We start from the raw sequence: 22,740 nt of genomic DNA, 5'->3' as shown, positions 1-22,740 counted from the left end.
TTGAACATTTCCCAAGTCCCGGGTCCACCTCTCAAAGGCCTATTGTCCCTCTATTGGATGTACCATGATTGAGCCAAATCCTTGAATTGATTAGTGGCTAACTTGGCCTTCTCACTAGTAGACAACCCCATAGCATAGAGGATCTTGTAGATTTTATTGATGAACTCTTGGGGGTCTTCTTCAACCTTGGACCCATAGAAAGTAGGAGGATTCATCCTAGCAAAATCCCTTAGGCGGGAGGCCATGTTAGCAACTTGTTGATGAGCTTGGGGTACAACCTCTCTATTAGCTTGGGTCATCATGGCTTGGGTCTGAGTATGGCGGCTTATGCTTGTGTAGAGAAGGCTTGGTCCATTTGGAGGAGAGCGTACCTTATGTTCTCATCCCTCTAAGGAGGAGGATTCACGAGGGCTTGGTCATCATTCACATCATTTTCCAGAGGTGGAACTTGATCACCACAAGGAGGAACTCCCGCATTGGCAATCTCTTCTTCAAGTCTTCGTGCCGCATTCCTCCGGGTATTCATTGCTATAATCACAATAAGAGGATTAGATGCAAAATCACAAAGAGTTAACACTCCAAAGGCATGATATTTGGCTTCCAAGAAAGTGGAGTTTCCTAGGCAGCACATACGTTTCTATCCATAAGTGTGGCGCGCTTCACAATTATGAATACAAACTTACATAGACGTGGTTGAGAGAGACATCGACTCAAAGATATTTAACCTCATGCTCTGATAACAAGATTGTCACATTTGAGAAAAGCCCCTAGTCGTAACTGGTGTCATCGTCCTCTTTGAGGACTAAGACGAGCCTCTTATCTTAAACCATTACATTCATAGGTCAAATTTAGAGGAAAATTTAGAACTTTTCATTACTTCTACTCAGAGGATTACATAGACCTCTACATACACATAGTATATATATATCGAGTATACACAGACCCTTCGTATAGAAAGCTTATTAAGTCTTCTACTTTCATTGCACATAAGTATATAAAATATAACATAGTCCCAATAGTCGTCTCATCTAATAACCATCTAATAAGAGTATATCGAATTGGGCCGAGCCCATACATCAATTAATAAGACCACATATAGGTCATACAAATGTTTAGTTCTTAATTGAAAATTTTGAAACATAAGAGTTTTAAACTCAAAACAACTCCATTATCTAGATAGTGGCATCGCCCTCGGAAAGTGAGGACCAACTCTACTTGGATGAATAAGAGATCCAAGCCTTTTTCAAGTCGTCTTAAAAGAACTTCAACGACCAGAACCTAAAATGTTGTGGAAAAGTAAGAAATGGGGTTAGTACACCAGTTGTACTAAGTATGAAATCATATGCACACATACTTTGAAAATCATGCTAAGAAAAAGGGACATTTCATAAAGTATGCATTTTTCATTTAAAAACCTTTATGCACATTCAACAAGATCATACCAAATCTCTAGGCATATTCATTAAGCCATAGGCATGTACATCACAAAACCAACAGCATCAAGGCATAGTCGATTCAACATGCATATCATGTAATTGGATACATAGTCAAGTAACTCTATCATCAAGTCATAATGGCAACAAACATAAATAAGAGTACATTTCAACCTAACCAAAGCAAGACAATTAATCATGAAGCCCTATCAAGCCAACAAATGTAATGACCAAGCAAAGGCTCATAACCTTACTCAATCAAGTAACCCAACAAGAACATTGGATAACATCCTACTTCACGTATCATAACATTTAAGAATATATAACATCATACTTTAACAATATAGACCACCACATATTCATAAGTGACACCAATTAACATATAGTATCAACAATGTGCAAGTTCATCATATACATGTCATATAGCATTATAAGCATATTCATACATAAAAACCTTTTCCTAAGACACCCTCCAAGGCTAACTAGTGCAATGTTTAGGTAGAGTCTCATGCCCCTACCTAGACTAAGCTAAACCCCTTAGGTCACCTTAGTCAGAGTTCATTCCTTTAATTCATTTTACCTTTTGGGAACATCTTACCTAACCGACATAGACCACATGAGCTAATGTGGAATCCGGAGTCATGGAACCCTATACCGAAAGAAGGTGGACTACTTGCCAAGTTAGTACCAAAACATAAACATAGCAACTGCGTGGATCCACTACCTAGTATTCTTATAGGGGCAACATAGTTCAATAACTAGGAGATATAGTTGGGACCCTCTATATGCTACATGCATTTTAATATCCAATCTCAGGAGTACATAGGGATCCTACCTTTCTTATGTGTGAAGGGACACCCCTCACTCTAGTTCACTCGGTGCTAAACTAAAGTCCCTTTTTGAAATGTCTTTAATGTCTTTATTAATCATCATAGCTTAATATAGGTCATAGGGCCTAAAATTTGTATATTCATCATCATCATAGCTCAATAAGAGTTGCATGAATATTCATCTTTTATTACAATTCATATAGGTGAGGTTAGCACATTAACATTTTCATATCATGATAAGGCACATTGGTAAATCATTCACCATCCTTATAACATTTACATCTTAAGAAACACCTCACAATCATAATCAAAACATTTCAATTCAACATCAAGACGTTCCGTCAACTCCCCTCGCGGGTGCACAATGCCCAGGCAGTGCTTTTGACCCCAAAACCAAAGGGTCCTTCTCAAGGGCCCTTGGTTGGTCCTTGGGAGTCTTACCCAGACGTTTCAACCATGAACCAACTTAAACACATATTAGACACCCTTCCACCAAATTTCATGAATTTTCGATTCCTAAAATCTAGTCAAATAGGCTAAGGCACGCTAGTAGCTCCTTGAACTAGTTTCCGAACGTCATGGACGTTCTTGGATGTTTTGGTTTCTAGACTTCCTAAATGACTTATAATCATTAAAATGAACTTTAAAAGAATGTATACACTTTGTGACACTTATGTTAGGCTCTAGACCACATCTTGGATTTTCGAAGTGTTACAAAAACCTAACCCTAACATAGTCATTCACATGCTTATAACAATAGCCACACAACCTAGATTATAACTAGAATGGAATACTAGGCATACTTAACATTTTGTGATCAACACCACCACACCTTCATAATACAATTGCCTTCAATGCCATGATCAAATTACATATATATTTAGAATAAAGTAAACACTGCCACCATAAGTGGACCATACTACACAATGCCATACAAGGCCAATCATCTAGCAATTCTACAAGAGAAGTAGAGAAAGTAGGCGATTTTACCAATTCATCAACCTTTTATCACAATTGATCAATACTCATATTTCATCAACAATTCAATTATAGGGAAGTATCTAAATGTATATTAATCATAAACTAAATCATGCTTCATCTATCCTAGAATTAAAATCACATTATACACATTTCATTATCAATCTATAGAGGATAGAAGAACATAGATCAATCTTACCAAATTTCCCTTGATTTGATCATCAATAATCAATACTCATAATTCATAAATTATGCAATATAGGTCAGTATATAAAGATATCATAACCTAAACGAAATCATACTTCAATTGCCCCAGAATCGAGATCATACAAGTGCTCTACATTAAAAATCAATAGAAGATAGAAGAACATAAGTCAATCTTTACCAACTCTCCAAGACTTGATCCACATGGATGAATCATCAATAATTCACCACCAATTTGAGTATAAAACAGTAGTAATAGCCAATTCAACATAATAGGATCAGTATTCAATTAACACATAATCAAGATCACAATGCCCATAACATAGAGTAATTTTGAGAATTGGAGGGAACATGGGTTCATCATGCAATTGGATTGAAATTCACTTTACAATCAGTACATTAACATTAAATCATCATAATCAAGATTTTGAAAACATTTTGAGAAAGAACCCATGGCTAGATTGGGAGATTAGAGGTTTGATCATGAACTTTCATTGAAATTGGAAGGGACTCCTTAGAAGAAAGGTTGACTAAGGATGAAGGATCACCATACCTCATTTTAGGAGAAAACCACGAAATATTTGTGAAGAATCCAAGGGAATCCTAGATCCATGCTGTTCTTGAGCTTCAATTCCATTCGAGGTTTGTAGAGAGGTTTCTTTGGGAGAGGGAAGTCTAATTTTGAAATATAAATTGTGTTTGGGGGTTTGATTCTTATAACCAACTTAATATACCCAAATATACATGAAATAATCGTCTATAGTAGTTTGGGAACGTGGGGTAAATTTCTCATTCACCCCTTAATAAAATAGTATGCTTGGCGGCAATGGCATGCTGAATTGACGCCACTAAACGACGCCTAGTAGACCCATCGACGGGTCGTATTGGCAACCGTCGTTTGGGTCGGAGGGTTGTCGTTTGGCTTGATCCTTCACCAGGCTAAGTGTTGAACGATGCCTCCATCGATGGGGTGTAGGTTCACTGACGAGGCGTCATTCAAGGCCGTCGTTTGACACTACCAAGGCAATGCCTGGCAGTGTTTGAGATCCTCCTTAAGGGAATTTTGCGGGGGTCCTTTGGAGTCGTACCCGGATGTTTCCAATATAAATATACTCATTAACATGTTAGGGACCTTCCACATAAGTTTCAATCAAAAAAAACTCGTAAAACATGTCAAGACACACCAAAACATACATGCACGTCTCAAGGCTAACTTTCGAACATCATTGGACGTTTGTCCTCCAAATGAATTCAAATCAAGTATGCATACTGTAAAACATTTGTTTAACATATTTTAATCCATTTTAGACACATATGAGTCTCTAACCACCTAAATTCATTTGATGGTCCTTACAGAGTTAGTAAAAGTCTCCCGTTTGCTTTATGAAAGTGTTTTCGATTGTGTGGTTTAAATATGTTTTAATGTTTCCCTTGATTTCTATGATTTTATGTTATGATTATGCTAAGGGCTTGTATGCGACCCCTTCGAAGTCAAGTACGCCATGTTACGTCTAGGGGGTACCCTTTGGGCATGACAGTCTCTAAGAAATAATGTGATGTTTTCAAAACGGTGAATAAAATACCCACACTTTTTTCCTTGGCTAGGTCTGTCCCATTGAATTATTCTAGCAAGATCTTTATGAGACAACAAACAATACCTATTAAAAGAAGATATGTCTACTCTTTTTTCTTCACTAAAAAATTCCAACAATATTTTTCTAGAATAATTTTAATGAGACACATTATCAATCAAGGCATGAACAATTAAAAGGCGTGTTATGAAACTAATTGTGGATATCCATTTTTCGAGAAATGAAGTCTCTACTCCTCATTTTAATGATATTAGCTCCCACAAATCTATAATATTTCCTCATAACTCCCGAATTGATATTATGTTTATGACTAATCTTTTGTATGCCTTTATGAAACCCACATAATAATTCATAAATTTGGGGAAGAGATGAAAAATAAAATAAAAAACCCTCTCCTCTATTATGGTATATGTTAGGAAAAATTGTATATAATGACAAATTAATAAATTAAATTAAATGTCATAACTACACTTTGATTAATTGTGCCCTAGAGCAAACTGTTTGTTAGTCGTTTCTCTCCCTCAAACTCTTGCTCGCTACTTTCCCTCTCTCGCTTGCTCCCTCTCGCTTTTATACAAACACAAATGTATAAAATATTTTTGTGTTTGTATAAAGCGAGAAAAAATTGTATCTATACATATATTTTTGTTCCCCTCTCTCCCCTCTGCCAGATCTCGCTCGTCATTCTCTCATATCTTGCTCGCCGCCCTCGCCTCTCTCGCTTATACAAACAAAAAACAAAATGTATAAATTGTGTTTCTTTTTGTATAAAGGGAGAGAAAATTGTATATACAAATGCAAATACATATATCTTCATCCATATAATTATAATTATACAATACAAATATTTCTCTGCCAAATTTTCTTTTGACTTTCTCTCTTTCTCGTTTTATACATACACAACATTATACAATTGATCGTTTGTATACAACTGTTTTTTTTCGTATATGTATACAACTGATTTCTTTGTATATGTACAACGAATTATACAACTATTTTTTTTATATGTATAGCGAAATATACATATTTATGTTAGCTATGGAGTATAATTATACAAAGTATAGCTATAACATCAAATATAATTTTTATATACTCTATATTTTATTGTTGAAAATAAAACAAATAAATATTTGGGGCCAAGTCCATATTTATTTGAAGTTACAGCCAAAGCAAAAGCTGGTGAGGTCGGAAAACCGTTGGTTCACTTGTGCATATAGCTCTGAAAGAGTGTAGAGAAGGATTATCAAGAATGGCGTGCAGGAGTGTGTTGAGAACGGTATTGTCAAAGGAACCATGGTTATCTCTTCCAAGGAATCCCACCTCTTTTCCTCTACCATTATTTTATAACCACAAATCTTCTTTATCCATTTTCCCTTGTCGCTGTAAATGTAAATCCCCAAATTATAGAAGAACTCAGTTTCTTAATTGCTCCAATAACGGAAACCCAGATGAACAGGGTCCTCCTCAAGAAGTTGTCCTTAAGGCCATTTCAGAAGTGTCCAAGACAGAAGGGAGAGTTGGACAAACTACCAATGTTGTTATTGGAGGCACCGTGCATGATGATTCAACTAATGAGTGGCTAGCTCTCGATAAGAAGGTGCGAATTCCTAAACCCAATTTTTATTTGTCTGCAATTTAGATAAAGATTTAAAGATTAATGCCAAATGCGTCATATTTGTAGAGATGATTAATCACTCATAACCGATCGCAAGATTCACAACTACTGTTTTACTTTGATGAGAAACTGATAAATACTTTTATACTTAAAAGGTGAATTCTTACCCAACTGAAAGAGGCTTTACAGCTATTGGTACTGGAGGTGATGATTTTGTGCATTCTATGATTGTTGCTGTAGAGTCAGTGATACAACAGCCCGTTCCCCAGGTAAGTGGAATTACTTAATGTACGAATAGTTAGACCACTAATTCAAGTATGTGGATTAAATTTGGAATTTTGGAGGATTACATGACTAGTTTGATTCTTCTATTACTAGTTGGTTTGTCCTATTTCTTTTTTGCCATACTTGGCTTATTCTCTTTTATTATAGAGATCATAAACTATCGGTTGTGCTTGACCTCTATATGATATTGGGTAGAAGTTGAATCAAGTAACCAAACAATTATAACTGTGTGAATGGATAACAGCTAGCTATGTTATTGCCAAAGATAAGTTCTGTATGCTTATAACTTTATATGATGAGGAAACAGGACAGGTTCTGGGGTTGTTCTTTATGTCAAGCTGTTCAATGCTGCTCAATTGCAGTTCTCCTACAATGAAGTATTATATATTGTCCAAACTGTTTCAGCTGTTTGTAAGTTGATGGGGAATGAGTTAAAAAACGTGATCTCCAAAGCCAAATTAATAAAAAAATATATTTCTCTTCAACTTAGCTATCATATGATAACATTGAGAAGCTTCTGAAAGAGTTTCCTTACACTGAAAACTGACTACTCCTTGTATTACTGGAGATGTAAGTGAAGAAAGTTCTCTTCAAAGAATTACACTGTATAATATTAGCATTTATACTGCTGTAATTCGAGTCAAGTTCTACCAGTTATGATTGAAACTTAAACAACCAACCTTGGGTCTTACTGAGCTTTCTGAGCTTCTAAGCTTGCTGAAATTACTCTTCGGCTCAATTTAATCTGCACTACTGAATATTTTAAATGATGCAAATTATGAATTGTCAATGTCAGAATCACACCAAGTGTATTGCAGTAGATGAAAACCACACTATGAGGTTAGAATACAAAAAATTGAAGAACGAGATGTGAAATAAACAACAATGGAATTGGGAGTTCTTGACTTTACTGACTAGTTCAAGACGGCTCAGCAGCACCAGTTCAACATGAAACGTTAAGTGATCTTCTATCTTACCTGAAGGAGATTTTGAAGAGTCAAAGGGGCAGTAGAATTATTGTCCTAGTTAAGTTAGAGCGGTGTAAAAACTATCTCTGTCTTCAAAGGCGGATCCAAGATTGAAGTTTATTGGATTAATTTTTTTAAAAAAAGATTGAAGTTCTATGGGTTCAACATTTAAGGTTCTTAGGATTGAACCCGTTACATCTTTAAAGATATGGTTACAAATCTACTATTTGGTGCAATATTTTTTTTTGAGCAAGGTAACATTCGTCTGTATTGACTAAAACCAGTACATGGGTTATCCTGAAAACCATGATTACAACCTATCAACAAAACAGGATTTCTGAATCTAAAATCTAAACAGAGCCAAGGATCTCAACTTTCTGTGTAATTTTTACATAAAAAATTATTCTCTGTGTTGAAAGTACTGAGTTCAAATGAAGCCGATATTTGTATGCTACATCTGCCTCTGTGTGGTCTAATCTGTCCCCTCCTTTGGTATATAGAAAAAGAAAGGGACAGAGAGAAGTATTAATTGGTATAGTTGAGTCAGTCAGACACAAGAGTTGTGGGTGATTTTTAAGGGGTCAGTGGAATTACTGTCTTGTTTTAAAGTCAGATTGACCGTTGACGTAAGAACCATCGTTGTCTTCTCTTCAAAGGTATAGTTATGTGATATGATTTGTCTCGTCCATAAGTACAGAGAAGGAAAATGAGCAAGAAAAATTATTACTCCCTCCGGAAACAACCTCTCTACCTAACAAGATAGAGGTAAGGTAGGTAAGCTCTGTGTACACTCTACCCTCTCCAGACCCTATTTGTTGGACTATATATCAGGTTTATAGTTGTTTAAGGTGTCAAATTTGACCTAGAAATGTGTAATCCTCCGAACTCGCCCAAACTTTTATTGTTGGGTCATACGTATTTTCTTAATGAGTCAATTGGGTTGTTATCTGAATTGACCCATATATTAAATTGATCAGCTAATAAACCCATGGAATTCTTCAGTTGCACTCTGTTTGTGTCAAAGTATTGTCTAAGGGCCAAAGTTGTAGAATTCAGTTATTGAGATATGCTTCTTCTAAATTCCTTGCGATCTAAGTGTTAGACTGTTGGTCGAAGTCCAACATTGACTAAGACTAAAAGCACCATCTTCACGCCACCTTCCACCCGCTTCCCATCCTACATCTCACCTACTCAACATTGACCCAAGCAAATGTTGAGTAGTTTTTTTTTTTTTGAAACTGGTAAATATATATTCCTCAGCATTAAGAACATGCTGAACACCATAAAAAACTGTTAGAGAAAAAAAACAACAACAAGAAAACAAGATACTTACCCAGATCTTAATAAATCTACAAACTAGTCTATATCCTCAAAACTCTCTGGATGGAATTGGAACTATCTTCATAACACCTCCCATTTCTCTCTCTCCAAACTATCCACCAGATGCATTGTGGGATGATCCTTCACCACTTCTTTTGACTTTTTCTGTCTCCTCTTTTCATCCAGCAACTAAGCAAATCTGCAGTATGCTCCGGCATAGTCCAGCTTGTCTTTGTTATGTTGAGAAATAGAGACCAAAGTTGTGTTGTAAAGGTGCAGTGCAAAAATAGATGACTGTTGGTTTCATTTGTCTCATTGCATAAGAAGCACCGGGAAACTATGATGGCCCCTTTTTTCTTCAAAACTTCTTGTGTCAGGCATGCTCTTTTACCACCAACCAAGTAAAGCATTTTACCTTGGTTGGGGATGGACTATTCCATAAGTTTCTCCATATTTTTGGTTGCCCTCTACACTCTACCCTTTCTTCTTTTTCATAAACCCTTTTAACAGAGAATTGCCCATCAATATTGTGTTTTCATCTTAATGTATCTGGTTCAGCAGTAGCGGCATTGAAATCATCAAATCCTATTTAGCAAATCGACTAGTCTATCGATCTCCCAGTCATTTAGCAATCTCCTGAAGAATAAGTTCCATCCCTGTGCACTTCACATATCATAAATGGCGCCATCTGGGTTGTCGCTTAGATTAAACCGCTCTGGAGAAATCTCCATTAATGGACTTAGCTCCTTCCAAGCATCATTCCAGAATTTTGTTTTTTTCCCATCTCCAACTCTCTTCTGAGAGTTCCCTTCCAGTTTGGGCCATAGAGCTCTAATGGTCTTCCAAACTCCAACTCCATAAGTATCAGTGCTCACGTTGGTACACCATGGGCTGAGTTCACCAAACTTGTGTCTAGTTACCTCCCTTCATAATGCGTGATCCTCCCCATTGTATCTCCAGAGCCATATCATCAATAAACTATTTTTCTGTGCTCTCGAATTTCTGATGCCCAAACCACCTTGTTCTCTACTGTGCATGTTATCTGCGAATTGACTAGTTTATATTCTTTGCCCTATTTACAACCATGCCACAGAAAATCCCTCCTAAGTCTGTCCAGCTTTGAGTAACTTTGACTCAGTGTTGCTTCAATATCAATAACTATTGGGTGGGTTGACTTATGACCTGCAATTTAACCTATCTCAATCCAACCCATTTTGGCCGAAACAGACTTTAGGTGAGTTAGGTCATGACCCGTCCATTCACTCAACTGTTTTGACCTGCCCAAATTTGACCAACTCACCCATTTGACACCATAAGAAGAACCAAGCCAGTTTCGCTCAAAGAGAAGGTTAAATGATCGGGAACTGCTGATGACAGAAAGCATCCAAGGGCAACAGTTTATGCCAGATATGACAGTATGGAAGGAACATAGGATATGGATGACCTATTCACAATGAAACTTGAATTTTTTGTCTAAAAATGAACAAGAATAAGTATGCCCATAAAATTGATATGGAGAACCAGAACACATTACAAGGTAGAATTGTTTCATGGCTAGTATAGGAGAGACTGCTTGACCCTGCACAGTCTACAAAGAAGTATAACTATATGGAATAGATGATTATGTGTTAAGAAGTTAATAAAGATGCAATACACTTGCTTATCCATCACAGAATCACAAACCATGATGCATGTTCTTAAATTTTCTTGAAGTTACTGGTTCATGCCAGAATCTCCTAAAGACCTACTGCATTGTTTTTTTTTTTGTATCAAGTAAAAGGGTTCTTTGGTAATAACAAGGTCAACTTGACCATTTACAAGGTATACCAAAAAGAGGAGAAACCTACAAAAAATTGTTCTCTCCAAAATACACCCAATCCTCTATATACAGAGAAACTACATGGGTGCGCCTAAAGTAAATAAGGGAATGGAGTCTACTCCTCAAATGAGCAAAAGCTCATCTCCAAATGGCCCTCATTAAAGCAAGAGGAGTAACATTCCAGGCCTTGTGCTTTCTTCTCCTAGCTCCACTCTTACAGCTGAACATCAACTCCTTCACGGATCTTGGCATCACCAAAGAAACGCTGAACCATTTAAAAATCTCCTCCCTCTAAAAATCCAAACGGACTCTAACTTATACAATATTTGATTTCATTATTAATATAATTTTTGTATAGTCAATACAACATTTGGTTTTCGGTATTGAACTCACATAAGTTATGTGAAACTTAATATGGAAAATCAAATACCATATCAATAAGGATTTAATGGAATAATAGAGACTTGATAGGTGTCCTTAGGCATTGTTTTGGTACCATTGATAAGTTTGACTATGGATAGTGATAAAGGAGTGGATTGATATAAATAGATTATCTACCAGATATGTGATCTAAGGTACATGAATCAGAAATTGAGTGAACAAAAGATGAAGTGTGAGTGAGGCATGTTGAGTTATCGGTATGAAGGAGATGGTTGAAGACTTATTAGCTACCTTGAGTTTTAGGAACTTACTTTAATTAGTACCAAAAAGTATAATGATTTTATTTCTTGATGGCTTGCGATGCAACATGGATAAGTAATCCTAGCCTATGGTCATGACCTGTATATTGGTTCGCTTCAAAATGAAATCGTCCTCCAAGAATCTAATTCTTCAAAGAAGTAAACATTAGACGAACTATGGTTCTTGGTTTCCATTGTTGTTTAGGAGTCAAATTTGGATTTAATTCAATTCAGGATGTCATGAAATCCTTGGAGGGAATGTAATTTGCTTATGTGGTGTGATGATTGAGCAGACGGGCAAATGATATCGTTGATGGTGCTATATGGACCCATTGGAGATGAAAATGTGTCACTAAGCTGATGAGATTAGATATATTGAATGCTACGTTATCTCGTTGAGTCGAAGTTTTGATTTGGTTAGTTGAGCAATTTCCTAAGGACTGATACAGTTTTGGAGAAAATGAATGAATCACTTTCCAATCTTGCAAGAAAACATTTCCGGTGACAAAGCATTTAGACTCCGATATTTCCCCTTGTTGGCTCTGATATCATGTGAAATAAGGAGATGCAGAATCTGTTATTATTCTTAACTATAAAATTCAATACGAAGTGTCTTCTTTATGGAGGACTTGGAAGTTGTTCGTCTGTATTTTTTTCCTGATAACTGGCAATTCCCTCCAGTGATGCACGGTTCAAAATTTGGTAGATAATAGGTTTGGCCCTACCCTTCTCTACTTAAATATCGGGCTCTTGTACATGGTAGGGTTGGAACCCCTACATGTGCCTAACCCACAGTCCCACACATCACGCACTGTGCTCTGTCCATTAGACCAAAGCTGTAAGAGTGTTGTTTCACTTGTTTGACCATTTTAATTAGTTACTTATTTACAAGGAGTGTATTGTTCGAAAGTAATCTCCTAATTAACATACTAGATATTCTACACTGCTCCCTTGAACAAATATAGATATTCTTGACAGTAGGCCCTAGTTCAACTAGAGTGTCAAAATTGTATATAATTAAATATTGGCATAACGGTTTCCTGAAGAGGGATCAATCTTTTAGGTGCCACCACCTGCTCTTCTCTAGAGTATTCCTTGTGGAAGATCTCACAAATCTCAAGCATCCAATCCTTTTATCTTCAACTTCACTTTCTCTTGGAACTCAAATGACAAATTTCATTTCAGGAATGAACTGAGACCAGATATTGCAAGTCATTTTTTTTGTACAAGTTAGTTTCGCATCTGATTACTTTTAGTCAAGATTATCCCATCGATGTTACACTGAAATGTTGGAATAGTCCGACTTTTTTTGTTTCATAAGTCAATATCATTTCATTGATATTGCTTGCACCTGGATGTTGTAAACAATAATTTCCGAAGTGAATGAGCAGAGTCGACCACCATTCTCTGTGAAGTCATTCCAATCATTCTATGAAGCTTATTATTATTATGTCTCACACAACTGACACTAGTTGTATGGAGCTTTTTATTTCAGGGCATGTCGCTTTTGTGGGTCCCAATCCCAAACAAACAAACTCCCATTCTCTAATATCTCATTTTCGCCTTTTCTTTTATCTCTTTTTTACTTCCCAGACTTTGCTTGTTTTCACACTCCCAGTACCTTTCTTCGTGGGCCTTTCTTTGTTGTCACACCTTCCTCTCTAACATCAATAGCTCGGTGAGTCCAACAACAAACTCCAAAGAAACTCATAAAGTAATGAATGAGAAACAGAATAAGGAAAAGAGAATCACAGTATATTGCAGCAAAATGTAAGAATTTGAACTAGTCAAAATAAAAAGAGAATAAACTTGGGTAAATTTGCAGGTTATATGCACCCAAGGGTGTGGCCTAGTGGTCAATGAAGTTGGTTGAAAACCATGAGGTCTCATGTTCAAATCCCAACAGAGACATAAAACCTAGGTGATACTTTCTATCTGTTTTAGCCTTGTTGGACAGAGTTACTGGTACCTGCTGGTGGGAGGAGACAGATATCCCGTGGAATTAGTCGAGGTGTGTGAAAGCTGGCCTGGACACCAGGGTTACCCAAAAAAAAGGTGAGGTAAATCTGGTGGTAACTATTATATTTGACAAAAAAGGTGAAATTTTGTTCTGTTTCTGTTTCATCGTATGCTGGTTCCAGCGATAGTTGCTAAAATTCGTTTTAGTAAAGGCAGTTTAAGGCAACTCAAAGAGCACAAATATAATACTTGCTGGAAAGAGAAAAATGGAACATTCTAACTAGGGAAAAGGGTCATATTTGCCCTTACTCTTAGAAAAGGGTTATATTTACCCTTCGTTATACTTTTTGGTTATATTTACCCCTGCATAACTGGCAAGTTCACCAGTTTCAATGATGACTGGAGCTGGCATTTGACTGGTGTGTGTGCTGATTGCAATAGAGTGACTAGGAGGACACACTGACAAAAGTTGATCAATGTGAGAAGTACATGTCTTGGGCCATGGATAGTATGCGGTGACTTTAATGTCAGTAGATATCCCTCAGAGAGAACAAACTGCCGCAGGTTAAGTGGGAGCATGGCTGAATTTTCCAATTGCTTAGAGGAATTAGAATTGGTGGATCCTCCTTTATTTGGAGGATCCTTCATTTGGAGAAGGGGTGAGGGTTTTGATTGCACCTCCAGAATTGATAGATTCTTACACTGTGCAGAATTGGAGGAGAGCTTCTCTCAAATCAAACAAACCATTCTACCAAAGTTAATATCTGATCCAACCCCAAAAGACTTCTTGGTGGCTAGAAGTTGATGGTTTCAAGGAAATAAGTCATAGAATGGTTGGTTTCTTCCAATATAAATGGCAGACCAGGCTATCTGTTGGCAGAAAAGCTGAAATTGCTCAAGGGGAAGTTGAAGGAATGGAGCAGAGAAAACAGGGGAAGCTGGAGGCAAAGAAAAGAGGATATTTTGGCCCAAATATCAAACTGGGAAGTTGTGCAGGAAGTAAGACCACTCACTGATGATGAAGTGTTGTAGAAGACTCACCCGGGTTTGGAATATGAAGACGTAGCAAAAAATGAAGAGATCGCTTGGTGACAAAGGTCAAGGATCTAATGGCTGAAACAGGGAGACAAAAATACAAATTCTTTTTCATAGAATTGCTACTGCAAATAGAAGGTTTAATTCTATAGATCAACTAAATGTGGATGGCACTGTAATAAATAATCCTAACAGTATTAAGGAAGCGGTGCAAAGTTTCTACAAAGATCTATATAAGGAGACTGGGCAATGGAGAACAGATCTAAATCTACATAGAGGGACAAAAATTATTGTCAAAGAACAGGCATGGCTGTAGAGGCCATTTGAAGAAGAGGAAATCATGAAATGCCTTAACATGTGCGCTATGGAGAAGGCTCCTGATCCAGATGATTTCCCAATGGTTTTCTTTAAAACTTTCTAGGACACCTTGAAGAAGGTCATCATAAATACTGTCAATTTTTTCGCACCAGCCAAACTTTTGAGAAAAGCTTCAATGCAACCTTCATAGCATTAATTCCAAAGAAAGCAGGTGCCATAGTGTTAAAAGACTATAGACCTATTAGTCTGGTGGGGGGATTTACAAAATCATAGCTAGAATTCTAGCTGAGAGGCTCTAAACAGTGGCAGATAAGCAAGTCAACAACCATCAGATGGCATTCATAAAGGGCAGACAAATCATGTTTGCTGCATTATTAGCTAGTGAGTGCATAGATTCAAGAAGGAAGAATGGTATTCCTGAAATGATGTGTAAGCTTGACATACAAAAAGCTTTTGATCATGTGAACTGGACTACCTCAATATCCCAAGGCAAATGGGATTTGGAGATAAACGGGTGAAATTGATGGAAGTTTGTATCAAAACAGTTGATTCACTTGGTTGGTTATCAAAAGGGCCTGCCTAACCCAAGAAGTGCTACAGAAGAAGAAGAGACAATTGGTTTCTAGGTGTTTTGTATGGTGACTAAGGAGACAAACAAGCACCTTTTTTTGCACTGCAAGTACACTGCTCAGTTGTGGAATTTCTTTCTCAAGATTACTGGCTATAGCTGGGTCATGCTTGAGCATACATTAGACCTTCTTAGCTGCTGGACCAGAAGAGGGGGAAGTAAGAGCCAAAAGGGATGGTAAAGATTAATTTACTGATGTATATGGTGTTCAGTATGGAGGGAGAGAAATGTCATATGTTTCGAAGATAGGTCCAATCCAATTCATAAAGTCAAATGGAATTGTATTGTATCTTTACTCTTTTGGTGTAAACAGTTATGTATAGAAGATACTGATCAGATTATAGATCTGATAGGGAGTCTGTAGTTTAACTTTTTGGTGGTGGCTAGCATATCCTTAATGCTGAAGAATATAAACATACCAGTTTCAAAAAATATATATTTGCCCCTGCCATCCAACTTTGGGTTCATATTTACCCTTTCAACTGTTAAGTTCCACATCTCCCCTTTCATTATCGTACGTGACACCTACATAGATATAATCATTCTCTAATTTAATTATTACGCCTCACCCCAATATTGCAACCACTTTACATAGAAATTGATTTCAAAAATCAAACAGTGATGCAAATTTGTACACAAAACAATAATTATCTCCATTAGCTCTAAGTCTCTAACACTCAATATATCAAAATTAAGCTATCACTAACAGCCTCTCAAGTATCTATCTCAAAGGCCTCAAGCCGAAACTGCTGCCTTCTTTCTTATAGCTGCTTCAGTAACTTCTGAAATTGGTCTTGAACTTGTGAGGGACGTTACAAATTAAGATACCTCATGCAGCCAATTGCAGTTATCTTTTTGCGAATTGCCTTCACACTTCAGTTGTATATCCTTTTATGGGCAGCAGGGTAAGCACAAACAGAGCAACGGCTCTTCTGGAGATTGCAACTTCGTCTTCCACACCTCACACATAGTGTGTGGATCTTATTCCTCTCACCAATGCTGCCTATTTCCTTCCCCATTACGCAGCAGTTGCAGAAACCCTAGCAACCTCCTTTTGGGCGTTCTCAACTCAGGTTTATAATATTGGGGGTGATGTATAATAATTAAATTAGCAAAGCTTATATCCATGTAGGTGCCACAAAGAAGCCACGTAGGACAATAAAAGGGGTGTTGTGGAACTTAACAGCGGAAAGGGTAAATATGAACCCAAAGTTTGATGGTAGGGGCAAATATAACTGAAAGTATAATGAAGCGTAAATATAACCCTTTTCTGACAGTACAATGGCATATATGACCCTTTTCCGTTCTAAATAAATCCCTTAACAAGACTTTGCCATGAGATCTTTTTCTAGGTGTTCTACTCATTTCACTTTTGGCATCTGGTAATTAAGAAATCATTGAAATATGCCAGAAAAAATATCATACCCATTTTCTTTTAAGATTCTTGACAGTTGCATGAAGCTAAATAAGTTTTCTAGTTGTTCTACTCATTTCACTTTTGGCATATGGTAATTAAGAAATCATTGAAATATGCCAGAAAAAATATCATACCCATTTTCTTTTAAGATTCTTGACAGTTGCATGAAGCTAAATAAGTTTCATCCATGATTTAATAATATTAAGTTAAATAAGCTAAAAATATTGGAGATGGAAGATACAATAAAAAAATTATGCCCTTTCAAGTATAAGAGGAGTTTGAGAGAAGGAACTTGGGTGTGTGAGGAGGAGGTACTGAATGTGGGAGTGGAAATAGTTGAAAGAGAAGGTTTGAAAAATAAATAGACGTATAGGACAGGAGTTTGTTTGTGAGTGGAGATCAGGACCTACGAAAAACACTTATCAACCATAGAAGAGCCTCACAAAACAATGCCAGTTTTGTGAGGTATATCATGAAATTTCTCTCATCCTATACATAATGGTAATCTTTCTAAAAGTTAGTCATAATTATAAATTTTATGATCCCTCCATTCCAGTTTCTGTGACCCTATTTCCTTTTAAGTTTGTTTTAAAAAGAATGATCCTTTTCTAAATCTGAAAATTATTAACTTGAACTTCCCGTTTACCCCTAAAGTTTTAGTCACACAAATGTGATGACATGCTTAAGACCATAAGTTTCTAATGTGATGGCCACACAAATATCAGAGATAATGATCAAAATAGTCCTTCTGGTATAGGGGTTGGATTATTTTGATCCTTAATACATATCATTTGATAGAAATAGTCCTTAATATATGCAAAAGGGGTATTAATTTGGTCCTAAGCCCTAACTTTAACTTTTCTCCATTAAAGAACTAATGTCTCCCATTCAAGCTCATTTCTCTCTTCTTCTGCCCAACCCCTTCTCTGGTTCTTCTTCTGTAGATGTTTTTTCTTATTGATGATTCTAATCCACTCCTTATTTTGATGCTTATTCAAACTCACCCATAACTTCTGCAACCTAAAAAAAATATTTTTTGGTCCTTTTAACTAAAGTAACTTCTAGGTCAACTGAAAATTCATTGGACTCAGTGAAAGGGCAAAAAAAAAAAGCCCACCTATTGGATTTATGTTTCATTGAATTAACCAATCAGTTCATCCAATCCAAAAATTATCTAATTCATTCAAATTAATAGTAAGAAAATACTGGAGAATCATGTGTGTCTGTCATAAGTATGGTTATGCTACTGCTTGTATCATTATATTGTCTGTTTATATGATTTTTGTGGATTCAATCAAAGTAATTCATTTATATCATCAACAGAAAAACAAAACAAGCTGCTCAAATAAGTATATCATTGAATTCACATCCAAGTATTGAATTTTTCTAAAGCTGAAGAGTTGACAAGTAAGAAAAATAGTAAAAAACTAATAGGAATGCTTCAAAAGACGAGGGGCTTGTAGAATACTTATTCTTTATTCATGCTCATTGTGGAAAACGAGGAGTCAAATTTTAAATAATTTTTGATAGGTATGAACTTCTACATATAGGTGGAAAAAGTAAAATTTATCTATTTTAGGGATCAACGAACACAACTCAAAAGATAGTTCAAAAATGAAAAGTTTTTTTTTTTAAAAAATCTATTTAAGATGCAGCTAAGAGAGAAGTAGAGAGGGAGGCAGAGCAACCAAGGAGAAGAAAGGGATGATCTTGAAAAATAAACGTTAGCTTTAACAGAGAAAAGTTAAATTTAGGGCTTAAGATCAAAATGACACCCATTTTGCATACATTAAGGACTATTTCTATCCAATGATATATATTAAGGATCAAGATAAGCTAACCCCTTACATCAAGGATCATCTTGATTTGTTTAAAAATGTTCCTTTCTTCTTAAACATCATGCTTAGTTATATAGAGTCACAGAACATAAAACGGAGGGACTTATAGATTTTGCGCTCCTAGAATGTATTTCTTGTATGAGTACAAAAAATTACAATGGAAGAGGTGAACTAATGTTGTAATCTTAATTACACAAGGTATTTTCTTGTAAGATGAGATAGGGACCTAGAGATAGATTTTCTTTTTTTGGGGGTTGCTGAGCCTACTCAATTGTAAGTAGCTCTGTGATGTAAATTTTTGGGACACCAACCTTAATGCTGAAGATTTATACAAAAACTTGTTAGCTTTATCAAAAATAAAATAAAATAAAATAAAATAACACAAGGTATTTTTTTTTTTGAAACTGGTATTTGTATTCGTCAGTATTCAGGGATATGCTAGCCACTCTAATAATTTACTAATTACACAACGTATTTGTGTTGCAAAGAGTTGACAGGAGTTGATATTTATGGCCATACTAGTTTTAGGGAACGTGTGCTGCACGTTTGTCCCTTTTTTAATTTTTTGTATACTAAAAAATCGAATTATAAAATAGGAAATGCTGAAATTAGCAATAGTAGCTTTACCATTTATATTTCGTTCAGTAAATACTAAAAAAATATACTATGAATACTTGAGGAATTTTTTGTTATCCTTCATTTGTAGTTTCTCATTCTCTTTTTTTCTCATGTTGAATTATGCACATAACATAAATCTTTGTAAATTTATTTTTAAAAGGCATGTTGAAATTTTAATTCTGAAAGTGTTTTTACAGAATAGTGGAGAGAATCTTCATATTCAACTTTCATTTTAAAAAATTATGAGTATAAATAATAATTAACATTCAATAATTGGGCAAAAGAATATCACATTCTCTTAAATAAAATAATATCTCTAAGCCAAAAGCAGACATTCTAATTTTGACAGTTACTACTTAACTATTTATGGGTCCAGCCAATAATTTGGAAACCAAAGTTCACAATTTTCCAGCCATAATTAAAATTTTACATCAACAATAAATAACTTCTCATCACAGTAAATAGAGGTTTGATGCATACAATTTATAAGTGCTAAAAGATATCATCAATTTGGTACATATGGAAATGATATAAACACTTGATGTATTACGAGACACACTAGCAACCAATCATAATTATTATGTTAATTATTTTTATTATTGAATCACATGTACATCTTCTTTTAAACCTAAGAGAAATATTGTACATATGATTTATGAAGAGAAAAGAATAATACTCTTTTTTTCATAAAATTTCTCTTTGAATAATTAATATAAATAGAGCAACACAAACTTTTCGAAATGACATATACGAGATATATGGTCAATTTGAAGAATGAATATTTATATTCTATATATATGGTCAATTTGAAGAATGAATGTTTATATTCTAGATATTTGGTCAATTTGAAAAATGAATGTTTCCACAAATAAATAATAGACTAATAAGATCAATAGATTATACAATATAAATGAAAAGTCAAATAAAAATACTTTTTAAACAAATCATATGTGATTTTTCTTATTTAGTTATTCCTCTCACTACTAATAAATAATAATCTCGAAATATATTTAAACTAAAGGCACTCTATCGTTAGTCACATATCAAATTAACTAATTAATCTTTCATTATGAATTTCATCAATAATTAAGAAATATAGTTGAACATGAATTATATTGTATAACTCTAATTTTCATATAGGAGAAAAGATATTCCAATAGAAAAACAAAACCATAAGAACGCATATCATCAAAATATTAAAAAAGGATGTACAAAATACAAAAGCTTGACAAGAAGGAATCGATAAAAACAAAAGAAAATTACTGCAATACAAAATGTTGAGCAAGACTAATTTTTTACTTGATAATCTCTCATCATCCTCTTATCACTTACATGGAGACCATGCTATGTATTTTAAAGCAGTAGCTCGGATGACTTTTGAGTAGGTAAATTTTATTTGCCTTAAATTAGTTCGATGATTTTAGTCCATATCAAATTTATTTAAAAAAACTCTTCAAATACTCATGATTTTTACTGCAAAAGAGAAATGAATTACTAATGTGAATTTGATTCATGTAAATGAGTTATTTATTAAATATTGTAACATATTTTATAACATTTGTTTTAATTATTTTAATATAAGGGTAAAATGGTCATTCAACTTTGAGTTTTTAATCTTTCCATTTATAATAATATATGATGTATTGGAACTATATCTGTTTTTTAAAAAAAGATTCACATGTCACAAAAAATGATCGGAGCTATATACAGGCATATCATTAGTTAATGCATTCGTTTTCATGACCCCATAGCTTTGGTTCAATGGTAAAGATACTATAGCATGGGATGTGGGGTCGATGCACATTGCGAATTCAAAACCTGCTTTGAATGAAGTGTGATATTTAAGTGGAGAAGAGTAGAGGAGCGAATCCAATACCCACCGAGTTCCAAAGCTGCAACAATGATTTCTCGGTTGTAAAAAAGCATTGGTTGTCATGTCATTGTTTCATGTCCTACATCTTTGGGAAAATCTGTCTTATGATGTTTGTATCTATGGTAGAAATGTACATGCTTCATTTACAAAATAAGACCTTCTAGAGGGAATGTCTTTGTTTTGTCAGCACAACTGATTGAAAAGTTGACAATAATCAGACTACATACAGTAAGGGGTCATTTGGTTGCTTGTTAGAATTATGCAGTTATTAGTAATGTAGAGATTAGTTATACAAAAATTAGTTACCTAAAGTTTAGTTATTCATGCATTACAATCAATGTATTAGTTATTCCAATCTTCTACCGCACATAAACTAATATATAATTGTAAAATGATAATCAAACACCATTCTTGATTGCTGAATTTTATAAAAAGCAACTAAAAAAACTTCCAACATGATATTAACTATGTGAGTTTTAATACATGAATACCTTTCTTTCAAACTAACAACCAAATAACCCCAAAGTAATTTACGGGCCAAAATACCTTAAGGTGGTGTCCCAACCTTCTAGTCTGAGGCTCTGAGCCTCTTTTTGCTTTTCAGCAACCATTAGTTCATGTACAGGATTTGAGGACAAAGCAAGAAATCTTTTGAACTGAATCGAACCTTAACCTCTGTGTCAAGGCGAACTAGATTGAGCCATATCTTAAGGTTTTTCTGCTTCTATTCAGGGACAGGTGAAGCAGAAGCTATCTTCAGGTGGAAAATACGTATCAGTAAATATCGGACCCATTCAAGTTGTTTCCAGTGAGCAGGTAATATCCTTTGTCTTTTGCACCTTAAATTTGTAAATCCACTGTGCCATGATCCATTCTATGACACGATTGCCCTTGTCCAGGTTCAAGCTGTATACGAGGCCATGAAGAGAGATGTTAGGATGAAATACTTTCTGTAAACTACTTCCGTCACTACCTTTGTATATAATGGCAATACCTAAGAGAGTGTCATTTTATAATGTAGTTTTGACCTTGTTTTCCTAATATATATATATCGTATATTCATTGAACTAAACATTCTTACTGGATTTCTGGGAACACGTGTGGAGGGTTATTTATTTATGGGTTTTTTCCCTTTAATGCGAGTAAGAGACCTTTAATGTGCTGCTGGATGATATCGGTGGAATTCACCTCACCAGGCTTGAACTCCTCAGAGGTACCTAGGTGTTGGACTTGCACTTTGCGTTGATATGGTGTGGGTAGATGTGCCTTTTGAATCACTGGGAAGTATTTCTTAGTATACCAATTACCAACCTATGGCATGTCTTTATCG

At 35.3% G+C, this 22,740-nt stretch overlaps 1 protein-coding gene and 1 pseudogene across 1 annotated transcript; one reads left to right on the top strand and one right to left on the bottom strand.

The window, feature by feature from the left end:
• The first annotated feature begins 6,169 nt into the window (after nucleotides 1–6,169).
• LOC101265915 (uncharacterized) lies at nucleotides 6,170–22,482 on the top strand. Its single transcript, XM_004237517.5, has 4 exons — nucleotides 6,170–6,634; nucleotides 6,808–6,921; nucleotides 22,143–22,226; nucleotides 22,310–22,482. Exons 1-4 carry the CDS (start codon nucleotides 6,287–6,289, stop codon nucleotides 22,364–22,366), a joined length of 603 nt encoding a protein of 200 aa, XP_004237565.1. The 5' UTR covers nucleotides 6,170–6,286; the 3' UTR covers nucleotides 22,367–22,482.
• LOC138348277 (large ribosomal subunit protein eL37x-like) lies at nucleotides 16,400–16,683 on the bottom strand (annotated as a pseudogene).
• Nucleotides 22,483–22,740: the final 258 nt, after the last annotated feature.

The sequence above is a fragment of the Solanum lycopersicum genome, chromosome 4, assembly GCF_036512215.1.
Source record: "Solanum lycopersicum chromosome 4, SLM_r2.1".
Lineage (NCBI taxonomy): Eukaryota > Viridiplantae > Streptophyta > Magnoliopsida > Solanales > Solanaceae > Solanum > Solanum lycopersicum.
The sequence above is the reverse complement of the archived record's forward strand: the minus strand, read 5'-3'. Positions and strand labels throughout refer to the sequence as shown.

Coding starts and splice junctions, on each gene's coding strand:
- LOC101265915 (XM_004237517.5), top strand. CDS start 6,287: ATGGCGTGCAGGAGTGTGTTGAGAACGGTATTGTCAAAGGAACCATGG. Junction 6,635..6,807: donor GGCTAGCTCTCGATAAGAAG/GTGCGAATTCCT, acceptor TATACTTAAAAG/GTGAATTCTTACCCAACTGA. Junction 22,227..22,309: donor AAGTTGTTTCCAGTGAGCAG/GTAATATCCTTT, acceptor GCCCTTGTCCAG/GTTCAAGCTGTATACGAGGC.